The following is a 16719-nucleotide window of genomic DNA, read 5'->3' on the forward strand; positions in this document are numbered from 1 at the left end:
GCATTCTTTGTTCTATCAGTATCTCAGAGAGTGTTTGGGAATTACTTCTTTGTGGAATTTCCTCATTTGTGACTAGTCCTGATATGAGATATGGAAAATCCTTCTGAAACAATGTTGTTGGAAGATGTTTACCTTATGAGTAATTCTTGTTATAGATTTCCCGGTCTCATTGGCATAGATAGCAATTGGTATGACAACAGCATTAAATAATCCAATCTTGGTGGCTGTGCTTATAGCGGACATGGTCCATATTGAGTGTATCTGTTGGAAGACAGCAGCTGCTTTACCTACTTTGGTATTTCACATCTACTTCTGTTCTCCCATCTGTATCCTTGATGCTGCCAAGGTAATTAAATTGTTTCACATATTTTAAGGCCTGTCCTTCTAATGTTATCAGAATGTTGTCTTGAACTTTGCATTGGCTTGGTCTTGTCTTCACCAATTTTTAAGCCCACTGTACTTGCCTCTGCATCAAATGCCAGTGTCATATCTTTCAGCTGTGCAAGTAAAAGCAATGTCATCAGCAAAATCTAGATCAGTCAATTTGCCTTGTTTATTCCACAGAATGCAAAATCCAACATATTCATTACCTTTTTCATGGTATATAGTCCATATAATCAGAAATAAAAATGGAGATAGTACACAACGCTACCTTACACTGGTATTATATCGCAAAAAAGTCAGTGCTGCCATTTTCAGTTTTTACACAGCACATAATGTTGTTGTAAAGTTTTCTAAAGATGTTAAGATATCTCTTAGGGATACTGTATGTTTGTATTATGTGTCATGGAGATTCTCTACTGAGAGTCAAATGCTTTTTTAAAATCAATAAAGTTAATTAGCCCCTGCTTTTGGCATTCCTTGCTCTGTTCAATAATATTTTGCAGTGAGAAGTTCTGTTCACTGCATGAGCAACCTGTTCTTCCTGTACGTATGTCTGTATGTCTGCATATATATATATATATATATATATATATATATATATATATATATATATATATATTGCTCAAAAAATAAAGGGAACAGAAGATAAGACATCCTACTATTAAATACAGTACATTGTGTTGTTTAAGTGTTCCCTTTATTTTTTTGAGCAGTAAATATACATGAGGACTTTTAAAAATATCCCCATGCATAGGAAGCAGACTCTGCATATCTGAAAAATACATGTTTTAATCCTTGGAAATATTTTTAATACAAAAGAAAAAAATTATTCTTAATGGATGGACAATGTATGGTAAATGTTAGATTTTGCTTCATATCTGATTGCACCATGCATGCCAGACACTGCATTTGGAAATGGAGAATTTCTTCTGTCACTTAAGTAATTCAAATATAGCACTAGATGGCACTGCAGGGTGTAGCAACTTACAATTCTCCCAATGTACTTGGAGAAGGAGAAAAGTTTTAGCTGATGATAATTTTCTGATGTCTCTAATTTGGGCTATGAATGTGATATCTATTGTCAGAACTGAATCTGCAAAAATAGAATTTTGCCCTCAAAGGCAGCAAAAATGTAAAACAGCCATACTTTCCAGCTTAAATTACTACCAAACAAATAAATAAAAAAGAGAGGAAATCTTGACAATTTTTTTTCATAAATTAGATACTATTATTTTCAGCTATGCATCAGCCAATTTTAGGTCAAGAGCCCTGACACATAATCCTGCAGGGCTGTCCATCCTATATTCAAGGCTGATGAATCATGTTTTGAACTAACTTTATTGAAATTTTAAAAAAAGAAAATACAGATGAATCATGCAGTGTTCCCAGAAGGGAAAATTATACTTTTCAGAAGCTATGTAGAGCACAGTGACATTGGGTAAGTTTAATTATTGTAACAATTTAAAAAAAGAAATATAAATTAAAAGTAGAGAAAAAGAATTAGCACAGTACATACTGAAAAAAAAAGACAAATATAGCACCAAAATAAGAACATTTTCACAATGGAAATAAAAACTTAGCCATGAGGTAAACAAATCTATTTCCCTAACCAGCCTTCTTGTTACAAGTGGTACTTGACTTAAAACATAGTTGGAACTAGAGTTTGTGTCACTATGCAAAGTAATTGTTAACCAGGTTGTGTCTAATTTAATGACTTCTTTGTCACAGCTATTAAGCAAATCATTGCAGTTAAGTAAATTATGTGATCATTAAGCAAATCCAGCTTCTCTCATTGACTTTGCTTTTTGGAAACCAGCTGGGAAAATTCAAAGGGTAGATCACATGACCTTGAGACATTGCAACTGTCATAAATACATTCTGGTTGCTAAGTGCCTGAATTTTGACCATGTGATCATGGGAATGCTGTGACAGCCGTGTAAGGACTTTTTACATTGTAATTGTAAAAAATTAGGTTGCTAAATGAATGGTAAGTTGAGGGCTATCTGTACTGAAGTGCACAGACAGGGCATAAAATCAAACAGCCCTCCTTGCATGTTAAAATAAATATTTGGGAAATGGCATGGATGGTATAAATGGGACGTGTGGCTCAGTGGGTTAGGACGTTGAGCTTGTTGATCGGAAGGTCGGCAGTTTGGCGGGTCGAATCCCGAGTGCCGTGTAACAGAGTGAGCGCCTGTTATTCATCCCAGCTTCTGCCAACCTAGCAGTTCGAAAGCACATAAAAATGCAAATAGAAAAATAGGGACCACTATGGTGGGAAGGTAACAGTGTTCCGTGCGCCTTTGGCGTCTAGTCACGCCGGCCACATGACCACGGAGACGTCCTCGGACAAGCGCTGGCTCTTCGGCTTTGAAACGGAGATGAGCACTGGCCCCTAAAGTCGGAAACGACTAGCATGTGCGGGGGAACCTTTACCTTTATAGATGGTACAATCTAGTGTCACAATGAAAATATTTTACTTACATTCCTGTTGCTAGAAGTTGTAAATGATATACAAAATCACAGTTCCCCCCCACGCTAGTCCTGAGGTGTTTTGACCATTGTTAACTAGGAAGAGGACTCAGTTAAGGAAAAGAAAAGGAGGGATTGATGAAAGAATGGGCTGCAAGCAAAATGCATCTTTCTTGGCAACCTTTGTGAGAATGGAATCCATAAGATTACTTTCCCTATATTTGATAGGAGCCTGATAGGAAGGGTGAGATTCATCAAAAGCCACTCAAATTCCAACCAATTTGCAAAGAAGTTTAGATGGAAGCCTGCAAAATTGTTGACGTGCAAGGGTATATTATAAAAAACCGAGGCTTGGGTAGTGTTGTGATTCAGGGCCAGCCTGTGGGTCCGGCAGCCGGCTCGGATGTCTCGGATGACTCAGACGAGGGGGAGGAGGAGGGTGTTGAAGACGAACTTGCTGATGATGGCTTGGAGGCTTCGCAGAGCCCCCAGCCAGGGCCCTCTTCTCAGCTGCGCGAGCCCGACAGTGCGGATGATGATGACCCACAGCTGGCCCTGTTCAAGGACGCCCGACGCAGGAGGCAGTCAAGCAGGAACAAGCAGAGAAAGGCTGTGGGACTCCTCGGAAGGAGGCACAGGGAGGCCACGCCCTGAACTCTAATAAAAGGAGTGTTTGGGGAAGGGCTGGTTGCTGAAAGCAACCGCTCCGTTTGAGGATCAAAGTTCCGGTGTTTTGTTTCTTGTTCTGTTGTTTGTGTAATAAATCTTGGCAGACGCCTTCCAGCCTCAGACGCTCTCCAGCCTCTGCCGTTTGTACAGGGGTTGCCTTTCTGCAAGGCCGGTAGCAGGCTGGTTCAGAACAGTTTGCTTTCAGCCTCCCACCCCTTACTACTAAGATGGAGCAGCTACGTGCCGAGAATGCTCAGCTTACTCAGCAACTCACTTTGCTGGCAGCTCAGGTGGCTCAACTGCAAGCTCAGGTACATGCTGCACCCCCACCCAGGAGGAAATGTCAGATAGCAATGCCGGATAAATTTGCTGGCAATCCAGAACTGTTTCCTGCCTTCCTGGGACAATGCCAGCTTTTTATCAGCGTGAGAGCAGCTGATTTCCCCACTGACCGGGATAAGGTGGGATTCGTGTTAAGCCTTCTTTCGGGGGATGCAGCTCGTTGGGGCACGCCTCTGCTGGCACAACCTAGCCCTTTGTTGGATAACTTTGTGGGGTTTTGTGACCATATGCGCCTAATGTACGAGGACCCAATTAAGACGCAGACTGCCACCCGACGCCTGAAAGCTCTGAGGCAGGGTCAACGCCCCCTACAGGCCTATATCAGCGATTTCCGGCTGCTTAGCCAGGATTCCGCCTGGAATGAGGCTGCGCTCGTGGATGCCTTTCAGGATGGATTGTCGGAGGAGATGTTGGATGAGCTGGCCCGCGTGGACATTCCCTCAGACCTGAATGGGCTGATCCATCTTTGCCTGCGGATCGATGCCCGGCTGCAGCAGCGAAAGAGTCGCCGTGCCACCCCACAGACCCCTGCCGCCCCTGTTGTGCGTGAGCCCCCAGTCCAAAGGGAGGAGCCAATGGAGCTGGGTGCCGCCAGGTCTCGTCTATCGGTGACGGAAATGGACAGACGACGATCGGGGGGGTTGTGTTTTTACTGTGGGGACCCTGGACATTTGGCTGCTTCTTGCCCAAAGAAGCGTCAGCGGGCATCAGTGACCAAGCCTGCCCCGAGAAAGTCCCCTGCTTTGCTGTCGGGAAACGCCCCGAGCCCGATCTAGACGGTGTGATAGATCGGGCGTCCCACAACAACCACACCGAGCGACGCCGTTCCGATGGTGCCTGTGAACCTCCACGGCATTTGATTTTGGAGGCACGTCTGATCCTTCCTGGCAAGCCAGAGGGGATTCCAGTCCATGCCTTAATTGACTCTGGGGCTACCACAAACTTTATGGACTCGGCCTTTGTGGCCAAATGGGCTGTTCCCCAGTGTCCGGTGGATCCGCCCATGTTAGTGGAGACTATCGATGGTCGCGTGCTCCTGTCCGGGCCTATTACGGCCGCCACGCAACCAGTGTGTATGGCCATCAGTTCCCATGTGGAGGCCATCCAGTTCTACATCACTTCGGATCTGCACTTCCCCGTGGTCTTGGGACTGGCGTGGCTCCGGGCGCATGATCCACAGATCTATTGGTCTCAGAACTTGGTCACCTTCCCAAGCTTGCAGCGCGTGGACCACTCCCGCCATATCTGTGCCGGCCAGGTGGAGGGTTCCCCAGGGGTTTCCTTGCCTCCCGAACTGTCCGACTTTGCTGATGTGTTCAGCGAGTCAGAGGCGGATCAATTACCCCCGCACAGGCCCTATGACTGCTCCATTGATTTAGTCCCTGATGCGCCTCTCCCAGTGGGGCGTTTGTACTCCATGTCGGAGCCCGAGTTGGCTGCATTGCGGGACTTCCTGGAAAAGAATTTGGCTCGCGGTTTCATCTGGCCCTCGTCCTCACCAGTGTCTGCACCCGTGCTCTTCGTCAAAAAGAAGTCGGGCGAGTTACGGCTTTGCTGTGACTACCGGAAACTCAACGCCATCACGGTGCGCAACCGTTACCCGCTGCCCCTCATCCCCGAGCTCTTGGACCGACTCCGGGAGGCTAAGATCTTCACGAAACTGGACCTGCATGGAGCTTACAACCTCGTCAGGGTTCGGCCGGGTGATGAGTGGAAGACGGCGTTTGGTACTCGCTATGGACATTTTGAGTACACGGTGATGCCGTTTGGCCTGACCAACGCCCCCGCTGTGTTTCAGCATTTTATGAACGACATCTTTCGGGATCTGTTGGACCAGTTTGTCGTGATCTACCTGGACGACATCCTGATCTACTCCCCGTCGCGTGAAGTGCATCATCAGCATCTCCATCAGGTCCTGCAGCGCCTCCGAGAACATCGGCTGTTTGCCAAGTTGGAGAAGTGCCAGTTCTACCAGGTGACCATCGATTTCCTGGGTCACCGCATTTCTCCTGAGGGCATCGCCATGGAGCCGAGTAAAGTTGAGTCGTTGCAGAGTTGGCAACCCCCGCGTCGCGTGAAGGATGTTCAGCGACTTCTTGGATTTGCCAACTACTATCGAACATTCATCCCTGGCTTTGCTGCCTTGACAGCCCCCCTCACCCGGCTCCTGCAGAAGAAGACTCGGTTCCAGTGGAACGCACCAGAACAACAGGCGTTCCAGGCTTTGAAGGAAGCCTTCATGAAGGAGCCCATCTTGAAGCATCCTGACCCGCAACGGCCGTTTGTCGTGGAGGCGGACGCCTCCGACATTGCCATTGGGGCCGTGTTACTCCAGGCAACGACGCCCAGCGGTACCCTTTTCCCTTGCGCGTATCACTCTCGGAAATTGAACCCCTCGGAGCGCAACTATACCATCTGGGAGAAGGAGCTGCTGGCCATCAAGGCGGCGTTCGAGGCTTGGAGACATCATCTGGAGGGGGCGCGGCATCAAATCGAGGTCCGGACGGACCATAAGAATCTGGAAAGCCTGCAGACCGCTCGGAATTTGAACCAACGCCAGATCCGGTGGTCCCTTTTCTTTGCGAGGTTTGACTTCCGGGTTCGGTACATACCAAGCGGGCACAATCAGAGAGCGGATGCTCTGTCCAGGAAGCCCGAATATACCCGAGTGGAAGACAAGCTTCTGCCCAGGACAGTGATCCCCGTCGAGTCTTTTGCTGCGGTGCGGGAGCCGGTTGATATACGGGCTCGGATCCGGGAGGCGCAGCAGCAGGAGGCGTGGGTGGCTCAGCGGAAGGAGGAGGTGGGGCCAGACTCGCCTTGGACGGTCACGGATGGACTCTTGTATTATCGTGACCGGCTCTATGTTCCGGGAGGGCCACTCAGGGGACTCGTCCTCAGCCAGTGTCATGATAACCCGGCAGCGGGGCATTTTGGCCTGTTCAAGACTCTGAACCTGGTCTCCCGTACCTTCTGGTGGCCCCGAGTCCGACACGACGTCCAGTCTTATGTCACCTCCTGCATCCCATGCAGGCAGGCCAAGTCAGCGACAGGGGCCCCGCCTGGTTTACTGCAGCCTTTGCCAACACCCAAGAGACCCTGGGGGGCTGTGTCCATGGACTTTCTGACGGATTTACCCCCATCCTCCGGCTTCACGACAGTGTTTGTGGTGGTGGACATGCTGACCAAGATGGCGCACTTCATCCCGTCGCGGCTTACCGTCAGCTTGCGCCACTAGTCGCATGTTCATCCAACAGGTGTTTCGGCTGCACGGCCTCCCCGATAGAGTCGTCTCCGATAGGGGGGCCCAGTTTACAGCCCGCTTCTGGCAGGAGTTGATGCGTGCGTTGGACATTAAGGTTTGCCTCTCGTCCGCGCATCATCCTCAAACTGACGGGGGTACCGAGAAGGTCATCGGTATCCTGGAGCAGTATCTGCGCTGCTACGTCAACCTGCAGCAGGACAATTGGGTGGACTATCTGGCCATAGCTGAGTTTGCCTTTAACAACTCGCAGCACACCTCCACGCAGATGACACCGTTCTTGGCCAATGTGGGTTATCACCCCCGGTTTTTCCCCCTTTCTCCCGTGGACTCACCGGAGCCGGCAGCGAACGACTTCATGGCAGAGTTACAGGCGATCCATCGTTTGGTGCGACGGCAGCTGGAGAAGGCCAAGGCCGACTACAAGAGGTTTGCCGATCGGTCGAGAAGGGATACGCCTCCACTATCGGTGGGGGATCGGGTCTGGCTGTCCACCAGGAACCTACCGTCCACACGGCCGGCGAGGAAGTTGGATCACCGTTACCTAGGACCGTTCCCAGTCGAGGCAGTCATCAATCCGGTCGCCTATCGTTTAACTCTGCCACGTTCCCTGCGCGTGCACCCAGTCTTCCATCGGTCCCTGTTGGTCCCCGAGCAACCGGCTTGTCCACTCCGCCAAGCGGAACCTCCCCCATCAGGACCTCGTGATGGAGGCAGCACCCCCGAGTACGAGGTCGCCAGCATCAGGGATTCCCGTTGGCTGAAAGGTCGTTTCCAGTACCTGATCGAGTGGAAAGGATACGGGCCGGAGGACTTCACCTGGGAAGACGCGACCGCCGTTCATGCCCCTGCGTTGGTGACTGCTTTTCACGAACAATTCCCATCCCGACCGCATCCGGATCGGCAGACCCGGGGGAAGGGCCCTGAGGTGCGGGATAGTGCTGTGATTCAGGGCCAGCCTGTGGGTCCGGCAGCCGGCTCGGATGTCTCGGATGACTCAGACGAGGGGGAGGAGGAGGGTGTTGAAGACGAACTTGCTGATGATGGCTTGGAGGCTTCGCAGAGCCCCCAGCCAGGGCCCTCTTCTCAGCTGCGCGAGCCCGACAGTGCGGATGATGATGACCCACAGCTGGCCCTGTTCAAGGACGCCCGACGCAGGAGGCAGTCAAGCAGGAACAAGCAGAGAAAGGCTGTGGGACTCCTCGGAAGGAGGCACAGGGAGGCCACGCCCTGAACTCTAATAAAAGGAGTGTTTGGGGAAGGGCTGGTTGCTGAAAGCAACCGCTCCGTTTGAGGATCAAAGTTCCGGTGTTTTGTTTCTTGTTCTGTTGTTTGTGTAATAAATCTTGGCAGACGCCTTCCAGCCTCAGACGCTCTCCAGCCTCTGCCGTTTGTACAGGGGTTGCCTTTCTGCAAGGCCGGTAGCAGGCTGGTACAGAACAGGTAGTAGGTTCATGAAGCATTGTCTCATGCTGTTTCTGTAAACACCATTCAAAGAAATCATTCTGGCCATTATCTCTTCAGAACTGATTTTTATGCTCACTCTACTAAGATTCCAGTGGGAAGGTTAAGCGCTTAAGTGAAGAGCACCCAACAGTCACAAGGCTGACAGCTGCTTCCCAGACAGAATACATATTCTTGGGTCTCAGGAGAGATGTCTTGGTGGGAGAGCTTTAATTTATGTGTGTGTGTGTGTGTGCATGTATGTAGTTTAATACAAAAATAAATTTTGCAGTTCCTTAAATATTATACCCCCTTCATGGATTACTGCCTTGTTGTGGCGAAGGGGCTTGCGTAATTCAATGAAGCTATAAGCTATGCCGTGCAGGGCCACTCAAGACGGACAGGTCATAGCAGAGAGTTCTGACAAAACATGATCCACTGGAGAAGGAAATGGCAATCCACTCCAGTATCTTTGGCATGAAAACCCTATGGACAGCACCAAAAGGCAAAACACTATGACGCTGTAAGATGAGCCCCTCAGGTCAGAAGGCATCTAATATGCTACTGGGGAAGAGCAGAGGGCTAGTACTAGTAGCGCCAGAAAGAATGAAGCGACTGGGCCAAAGCCGAAAGGACGCTCAGCTGTGGATGTATCTGGTGGTGAAAGGAAAGTCCGATGCTGTAAAGATTTTTTCTCCATAGGAACCTGGAATGTAAGATCCATGAATCAAGGAAAGCTGGACGTGGTCAAACAAGAGATGACAAGACTGAACATTGACATCTTAGAAATCAGCGAACTAAAATGGACAGGAATGGGTGAATTTAATTCAGATGACCATCAGGTATACTACTGCGGGCAAGAATCCCTCAGAAGAAATGGAGTAGCCTTCATAGTCGATAAAAGAGTAGGAAAAGCAATACTGGGATACAATCCCCAAAATGACAGAATGATCTCAGTTCGAATCCAAGACAAACCATTCAATATCACAGTAGTCCAAGTCTATGCCTCAACCACCAGTGCTGAAGAGGATGAAATTGACCGGTTCTATGAAGCCCTACAGCACCTTATAGAACTAACACCAAAAAATGATGTCCTTATCATCATGGGGAATTGGAATGCTACAGTAGGAAGCCAAAAGATAACTGGAATAACAGGCAAGTTTGGCCTTGGAGTACAAAATGAAGCAGGGCACAGGCTGATAGAATTTTGTCAGGAGAATATGATGGTCATAGCAAACACTCTTTTCCAAAAACCCAAGAGACGGCTCTACACATGGACATCACCAGACGGTCAACACAGAAATCAGATTGACTGTGCTCTGCAGCCAAAGATGGAGAAGCTCTATACAGTCAGTAAAATCAAGACCAGGAGCTGACTGTGGCTCAGAGCTTCTTGTTGCAAAATTTAGGCTTAAACTGAAGAAAGTAGGGAAAAGCAGTAGGCCACTCAGGTATGAAGTAAATCATATCCCTGACGAATATACAGTAGAGGTGACAAATAGATTTAAGGAATTAGATCTGATACACAGAGTGCCTGAAGAACTATGGACGGAGGTTCGCAACATTGTACAAGAGGTAACAACTAAAACCATCCCAAAGAAAAAGAAATGCAAGAAAGCAAAATGGCTGTCTGAGGAAGCTTTGCAAATAGCTGAGGACAGGAGGGAAGTGAAAGGCAAGGGAGAAAAAGAAAGATACGCCCAATTGAATTGAAGGGGAAGAGGAACTAAAGAGCCTCTTGTTGCGAGTGAAGAAGGAGAGTGCAAACGTTAGGTTGAAACTAAACATTAAGAAAACCAAGATCATGGCATCCGGCCCTCTCAATTCCTGGCAAATAGATGGGGAAGAAATGGAGGTAGTGACAGATTTTATTTTCCTGGGTTCCAAGATCACCGCAGATGGGCACTGCAGCCAAGAAATTAAAAGACGCTTGCTCCTGGGGAGGAAAGCCATGGCAAATCTAGACAGCACAGTAAAAAGCAGAGACATCACCCTACGAACAAAAGTGCGTATAGTCAAGGCTATGGTCTTCCCAGTTGCAATGTATGGCTATGAAAGCTGGGAAAGATTGAGGGCAATAGAAGAAGGGGACAACAGAGAATGAGGTGGCTGGATGGAGTCACTGAAGCAGTAGGTGTGAGCTTAAATGGACTCCAGAAGATGGTAGAGGACAGGAAGGCCTGGAGGAACGTTGTCCATGGGGTCGTGATAGGTCGGACACGACTTTGCAGCTAACAACAACAAAAATATCATACCATTTTAGATATTATATTTTGTGGTCTTTGTGTTTGGGCATTTTGCAGTGCTTTGCCTGAATGGATAGGGTCAGGGCTCACACACCTCACTAAGCCGAAAACTTATTAACATTGCAGTTTAGTTTATGCTATCATCATTTTTTTACTTGCTTTGCTAGACTAATATTTTCCCAATTCAACAGAAATTGGTAAGGAATGTTAGTAGAGAGACTTAGGACTCCTTTCTGCAGGAGTATCTGTGGAGTGTCAAAAAAAATCAAGATGGTGCTCAGAATATTTGCCGCCTGGCAGATGCCTCTGCTGTCCGTCCATTTGATAGAAAAAACAGAAGAGGACTGATGTGTTCCATCCGGGAGGGGGCTTAGAATGGAGTGGCCAGCAACATTCCAAGTTCCTGCCCAACAGTCCTCCTGTTGGAATAGACCGGGGGGGGGGGAATGAGTAGTCCTTATTTAGTGACCACAATTTAGACTAGCATCTTGGTCATTAAGTGGTCATTGAATGAAACTGACTATACTTATGCACTCACTTTCCTTTGCTTTGCAGACTTGCAAAATTCATATATCTGAGCATTGGTTGCAAAGGTATTTTTTTCATCACTGCCATAACTGCAAAAAGTCAGTATCAGCAGGCAGTCACTAAATAATATTTTTCTATTCAGCCCCCAGCTGTATCTGGCTCATTTTCAAGCTGAGCCTTTTTTCATCAGATTTGCTCCTGTTCTGTTATTTACACAGATGAAACAGATGGACAGACACAAGAACAGAGCCCACACCTTTACAGAATTAATTTCCAACTACCAACTGATTTACAAAGAATGTTATTTGAGCGAGACCTCATCCTGCAAATATTGTCCAAATTTAGATTGCTTTGGAAGTTTCTATATTGGTAGATGCTAAAAGAGCCGTCCAGTTCTCATACTTTTAACTTCTGTTGATAAGACTTTGTTATATTACCTGCCACACAGTATTCCTTGAAATCTTACCTGTATAAAATAAGCAAAAAGTGGAATCAGGGCTGAGCCACAAAGCAATTTACCAATCACTGGCGTTCTTTATCGAACAGAATCCCCATGGGCTGTGTATAAATAAAACCCAAACTGCAGCCTGAGGACCATAACTGAATATAACTGCGGAATTCTGGGCGTTGAAGTCCACCCGTCTTAAAGCTGCCCAAGTTGAGCAAAGAGATGATAAATTGCACTTCGACCCAAGTTAATAGTGCATATTATTGTTGTACATTTCTGGCTTGCATTCCACTTATGCATGGGGATCATAGGAGTTGTAGTCTATTCCATCTGGACGGCCCCCGACTAGTGGAAGGCAGGCTTAAGCAAGAAAACGTCATCTGTAAAGGGGGGGGGGATGCGCACGCGCAGCAAGCCTGTTCTTCTTCCTCTTCCCGTGGAGGGCAGTCGCGAGTCAAGTTGCGTGCGCATGCTCAGTGAGAGTCATTTGGCGGCGTCAGCCGCGGGAGAATTTGAATCTGGCAGCAGAAGCGCCAAATCGAGTGGGTGGCTGTAAATTCGGGAGAGGCGGAAAAGTGAGCCAGGCAGCCGATGTCCGTGGAAAATATCGTACGTTTGAACTGACGCCGGGTACATTGGACGTGGCTGTGATAGGGGAGCGTTTCCTCATCGCGAATCCCATATTCGAGAGCCCGAAGGAAAAGGCGTTCAAGTGAACTAGGCCGCAAGAACCTGCAGCAACGCGCACCGGAAAATCGTGTGAGTGTGCTTGTGTTTAATTCTCCGGCAGTTCTGATGGTTTCGAATCATGGGCACTGACATCCAGGAGGAAGCTGGGTAGAGGGAAAAGAATGGCTGAATGGCTGTTCCTCTGAGAAGGGCTATCCTAAAGTGAGTTTCGTGGTGCTTGTGTGATTCCAACACGAGTCTATGTGTCGGTGTGTATTTGTGTTTCTGACCTACGTAGGCGATAATGTACTTGGGTATGTGCAGACTTGGGTGTAAGCCCTTGTCTGGCTCTATGGAGCATAGTACAATAAAAAGTTGGGCATCTATATTCTAATTATTGTCCATGAAAAGGAATATTTGCCTTGGTTTTCTGGCAAATGGGATGGAGATTGCTAACTTTTTAATGTACAAAAGTGGGATAAAAATATAATACTTGATAGGCAGGCAAAAATGCCACATTGGTTTAAACTTCTGGCTAAGTGCAAATAACCATAATAATAAGAAAATTTGTGATGGTCAGAACTGCCTGGATAATTTGTGGAATGAAGGTATCATTGATATATTTGCTACAAGAGAAAGCTTTTGGGGTAATTTCCCCAGACATTGACAATTCCCCCCCCCCCAAAAAAAAAACTTTCAATAGATTCTGGATTTTTCTGGATTTTAAAGTTTTAAGGTTGGATTATGAATTTTTCTCTACCATGCTGTTTTTATTTTGCTTTGCTGGTATATAACTTTTACATTCATTTCCAGATTATGAAGTAGAGGATTGGTATAGAAATACCATCAATGAGAAGTGAAATTTAATTCTTTCTCATAGAAGGAATTAAATAAGTTTTTCTTATAAAAATAAGCAGGAGTGGAATGTATACTTTTTATATTTTTTCTGAAAAATAAAAACTATACAGTGCGGTATTATTTTAGCTTGTGTTCTATATTTGATCTTTAACTTTTACTTTTAAACAATTTGTTAATTGTTTTGTTCTAGACTGCTCTTTACCAAAATATAGTTTGACCTACCAGGTGCCCAGAAAGACAGCAGAGAAAATTGGTTATGAAGATTGCAAGCCATAATTAGAGCCACTTTCTGAAATGAAATGGTCCTGAGCTCATTTTTAATCTACCATGATTAAAAACATACACATATTTTTGGAAACACAATACAGCAATCCTTGGGTGTAGAAAATTGAAAGCTTGCCTCTGTCGTAAACAAATCTTTCAGTCTACCTATGATTTCTCATTTATGTCTTTAAACATTTGTATAATGATAGCAGTTCCCCGAACTATGAATCTCAACTTTTGTTATTTTTTCTCCATAGAGTTTGTCTATGGGCTGACTGGTGACACTGTCACAAATCTCATTAGGAAGAGCTTTTTGTCAGATAGTAACCAACTGTACTAGTTATACCTCTCCATGACAGATGATTATGTCTATATAGAACCCCAGATTCCACTATCTTCAAAACTTGGAAAACTTTGAAGTGCAGTTCCAAGAAGCTGCTTCATTCTTTGCTCAGCATATGGTAATTGCTAGACACACAGTTGGGGTTTTTTTTTTGAAAACCAATGGCTGTTTTGGGTGGATAGATAGATAACCTTTATTGTCATTTTTTCCCCCCTGTGGGCACAATGGCACACATTAAAAATGAAATTTAGTTACTTCCTCTCAAAGTGTACACATACATATCACATTTAAAACATACTATATACAACATATGTATATTATATACAACATATGGAGCCAATACTATGAGTTTATTTTTATCTTAAACTTTTGGTACAGCTGTTCTTAACCTTGACTTCTTCCTGATATGTGAATCTTAACTTTCAACATTGATGGTGATGGTGACGACAATGATATCTGGTTGGCTAATGGAAGATCTTCAAGAAAACAGCCAAGTTCAGAGACAACCAAGGACTCCATTCATCACATTTGTATGGCTGCCCATTTCAAAATGCGACTCTGAAATGCATACAATAAAAACTACAAAGAAATATAAAAAGTTAAATTAAAAAAATCAGCATTACGATTAAAAGGGAAGGAGAGGGCAAGAGTAACAGGTTGTTTGGCAACTCACCAATTTCTGGGGATGCCCAGGCCTAATGATATAACCAGATTTTGAGAAACATATGGAAAATTCCCAGGGAGTTTTAGGAATTTTGGAAAATAAAATCCATTTGTCTGAAGGCTGACCAGCTGGTGATTTACTAAATTTAATACTGCAAATTATTTTAATTCATTTTGAGGTGTATTTTCACAACTCAAGAACTGAAATCTTGATCTGACAATAAACTTAGTGTCCTATGAAATTAGAAATCTGGCTCAATTGCAATTCATTTAATTGTGTTATTGTTTGTTACAATATTTTCCCCCTAGATGTCTATGAACTTCAAATAGTATACCATGACAAGACGTGAGACCTTCCTACAGGTTGTATGTAAGGGTTCCATTGAAGAGTTTTTGCATTTCACCCAGCTTCAAGTAAGTAAAAATGGACAAACTTTTTATGTTGAGAATTAGAGGGGAGGAAAAAGTCAACCGTCTTTACCCACATAAAGAACAGGTGGAGCTTTGATCACACCATTGTACAACATCTTGACTTTTTTGTCCATATCCGACTGGCACCTCAGGTGGCATTTCTTTAGCCTTTTCTGTCCATATCTTTCATCATTTTTCCTTTTCCCTTCAAAACTCCTACATGTTAGACTAGAGTAAGACTGAAAACTTTTTCCCAATGCTCTGTTTTGCTGAACTTCTTTGGAGTTTTTTTCAGTCTTAATCAGTATTAAGATCAGAACAACCCCCCTTCTTTTGTGTGGATTTGTAACTCATTGTTCTTGAATCTTATTTCTATTTCATTTAGGCTGTTTTTCAGCTTACGCTTAAATCTGAGGACCAAAGAAACTGTCCTGTAAAAATATACTTGAAAAGTAAAAGATTTGGCAAATAGATAATTTATTGGTAATAAAGTAGCAGAAATTTGGGGAATCATTTCTTTTTCTTTCTTTGTGTTTTATTGATGCTCATTATAACAAAATAAAATAAATATTAAGAAAAAATGGGATCATTTTTTGATGTAAGTGTACATTTAGATTTACGATGCTGGTGGACTTACAGTATATTCAATAGAAAAATAATAATCGAATTGGTCAAAATGATATTAGAATTTTAGAAAAGAAAGCTGGAATGCTTTTTGGCATAAGTGATGATTTCCTGAAATGAGATTCTTTTCAATATTGCACTTTTGTTATAAAAAAGGAACATTTCCATTCAGTCTTCTTTTTATTAGCATTTTATTTGATCATTGATCATATTCATCCTGATACTATTGCTATACAAAGTAACAGCTTCAGCAGATAGTTATAGTTCTTTTGGTCTTTTGTAGCACTGCTTTGCTTAAGACCCAGATTTTTCATTGTCCAACTTATACAGGTGGTCCTCAGAATAACAGAGTTGGGAGGGACCTTGGAGGTCATCTAGTCCAACCCCCTGCTCAGGCAGGAAAACCTATACCATTTCAGGCAAATGGCTGTCCAGTCTCTTAAAAATGTCCAGTGTTGGAGCATTCACCACTTCTGGAGGCAGGTTGTTCCACTGGTTAATTGTTCTCTCTGTCAGGAAGTTTCTCCTTAGTTCTAGGTTACTTCTCTCCTTGACTAGTTTCCATCTGTTGCTTCTTGTCCTGCCTTCAGGCGCTTTGGAGAATAGCTTGACTCCCTCTTCTTTGTGGCAGCCCCTGAGATATTGAAACAGTGCTATCATGTCACCCCTCACCCTTCTCTTCGTTAAACTACACATACCCAATTCCAGCAGCCGTTCCCTATATGTTTTAGTCTCCGGTCCCTTAATCATCTTTGTTGCTCTTCTCTGCACTCTTTCCAGAGTCTCAACATCTTTTATATATTGTGGTGACCAAAACTGGATGCAGTATTCCAAGTGTGGTCTTACCAAAACATTATAAAGTGGTATTAATACTTCACGTGATCTTGATTCTATCCCTCTGTTAATTCAGCCTAGGACTTTGTTGACTTTTTTGGCAGCTGCAGTACAGTGTTGGCTCATATTTAAGTGATTGTCTCTCTCGCAATTAGTACTATTGAGCCAGGTACCACCTACTCCATACCTGTGTGTTTAGTTTTTCTTGCTCAAATGTAGGACCTTACTTTTGTCACCATTAAATTTCATTTTGTTAGAT

General features: G+C 44.9%; 1 protein-coding gene across 1 annotated transcript in view; it reads left to right on the plus strand.

Annotated features, from left to right (window-relative positions):
• Positions 1–241: 241 nt before the first annotated feature.
• NCAPG2 (non-SMC condensin II complex subunit G2) overlaps positions 242–16719 on the plus strand; it is a gene marked incomplete at its 5' end in the record, with an annotated part of 49091 nt that continues 32613 nt past the window's right edge. Inside the window, one exon of the mRNA XM_081346278.1 lies at positions 242–346. Coding sequence (XP_081202404.1) covers positions 242–346 — 105 coding nt within the window. The remainder of the gene's footprint in view (positions 347–16719) is intronic.

The sequence above is a fragment of the Vipera berus genome (assembly GCF_964194415.1).
Source record: "Vipera berus genome assembly, chromosome: Z".
Classification (NCBI taxonomy): Eukaryota; Metazoa; Chordata; class Lepidosauria; order Squamata; family Viperidae; genus Vipera; species Vipera berus.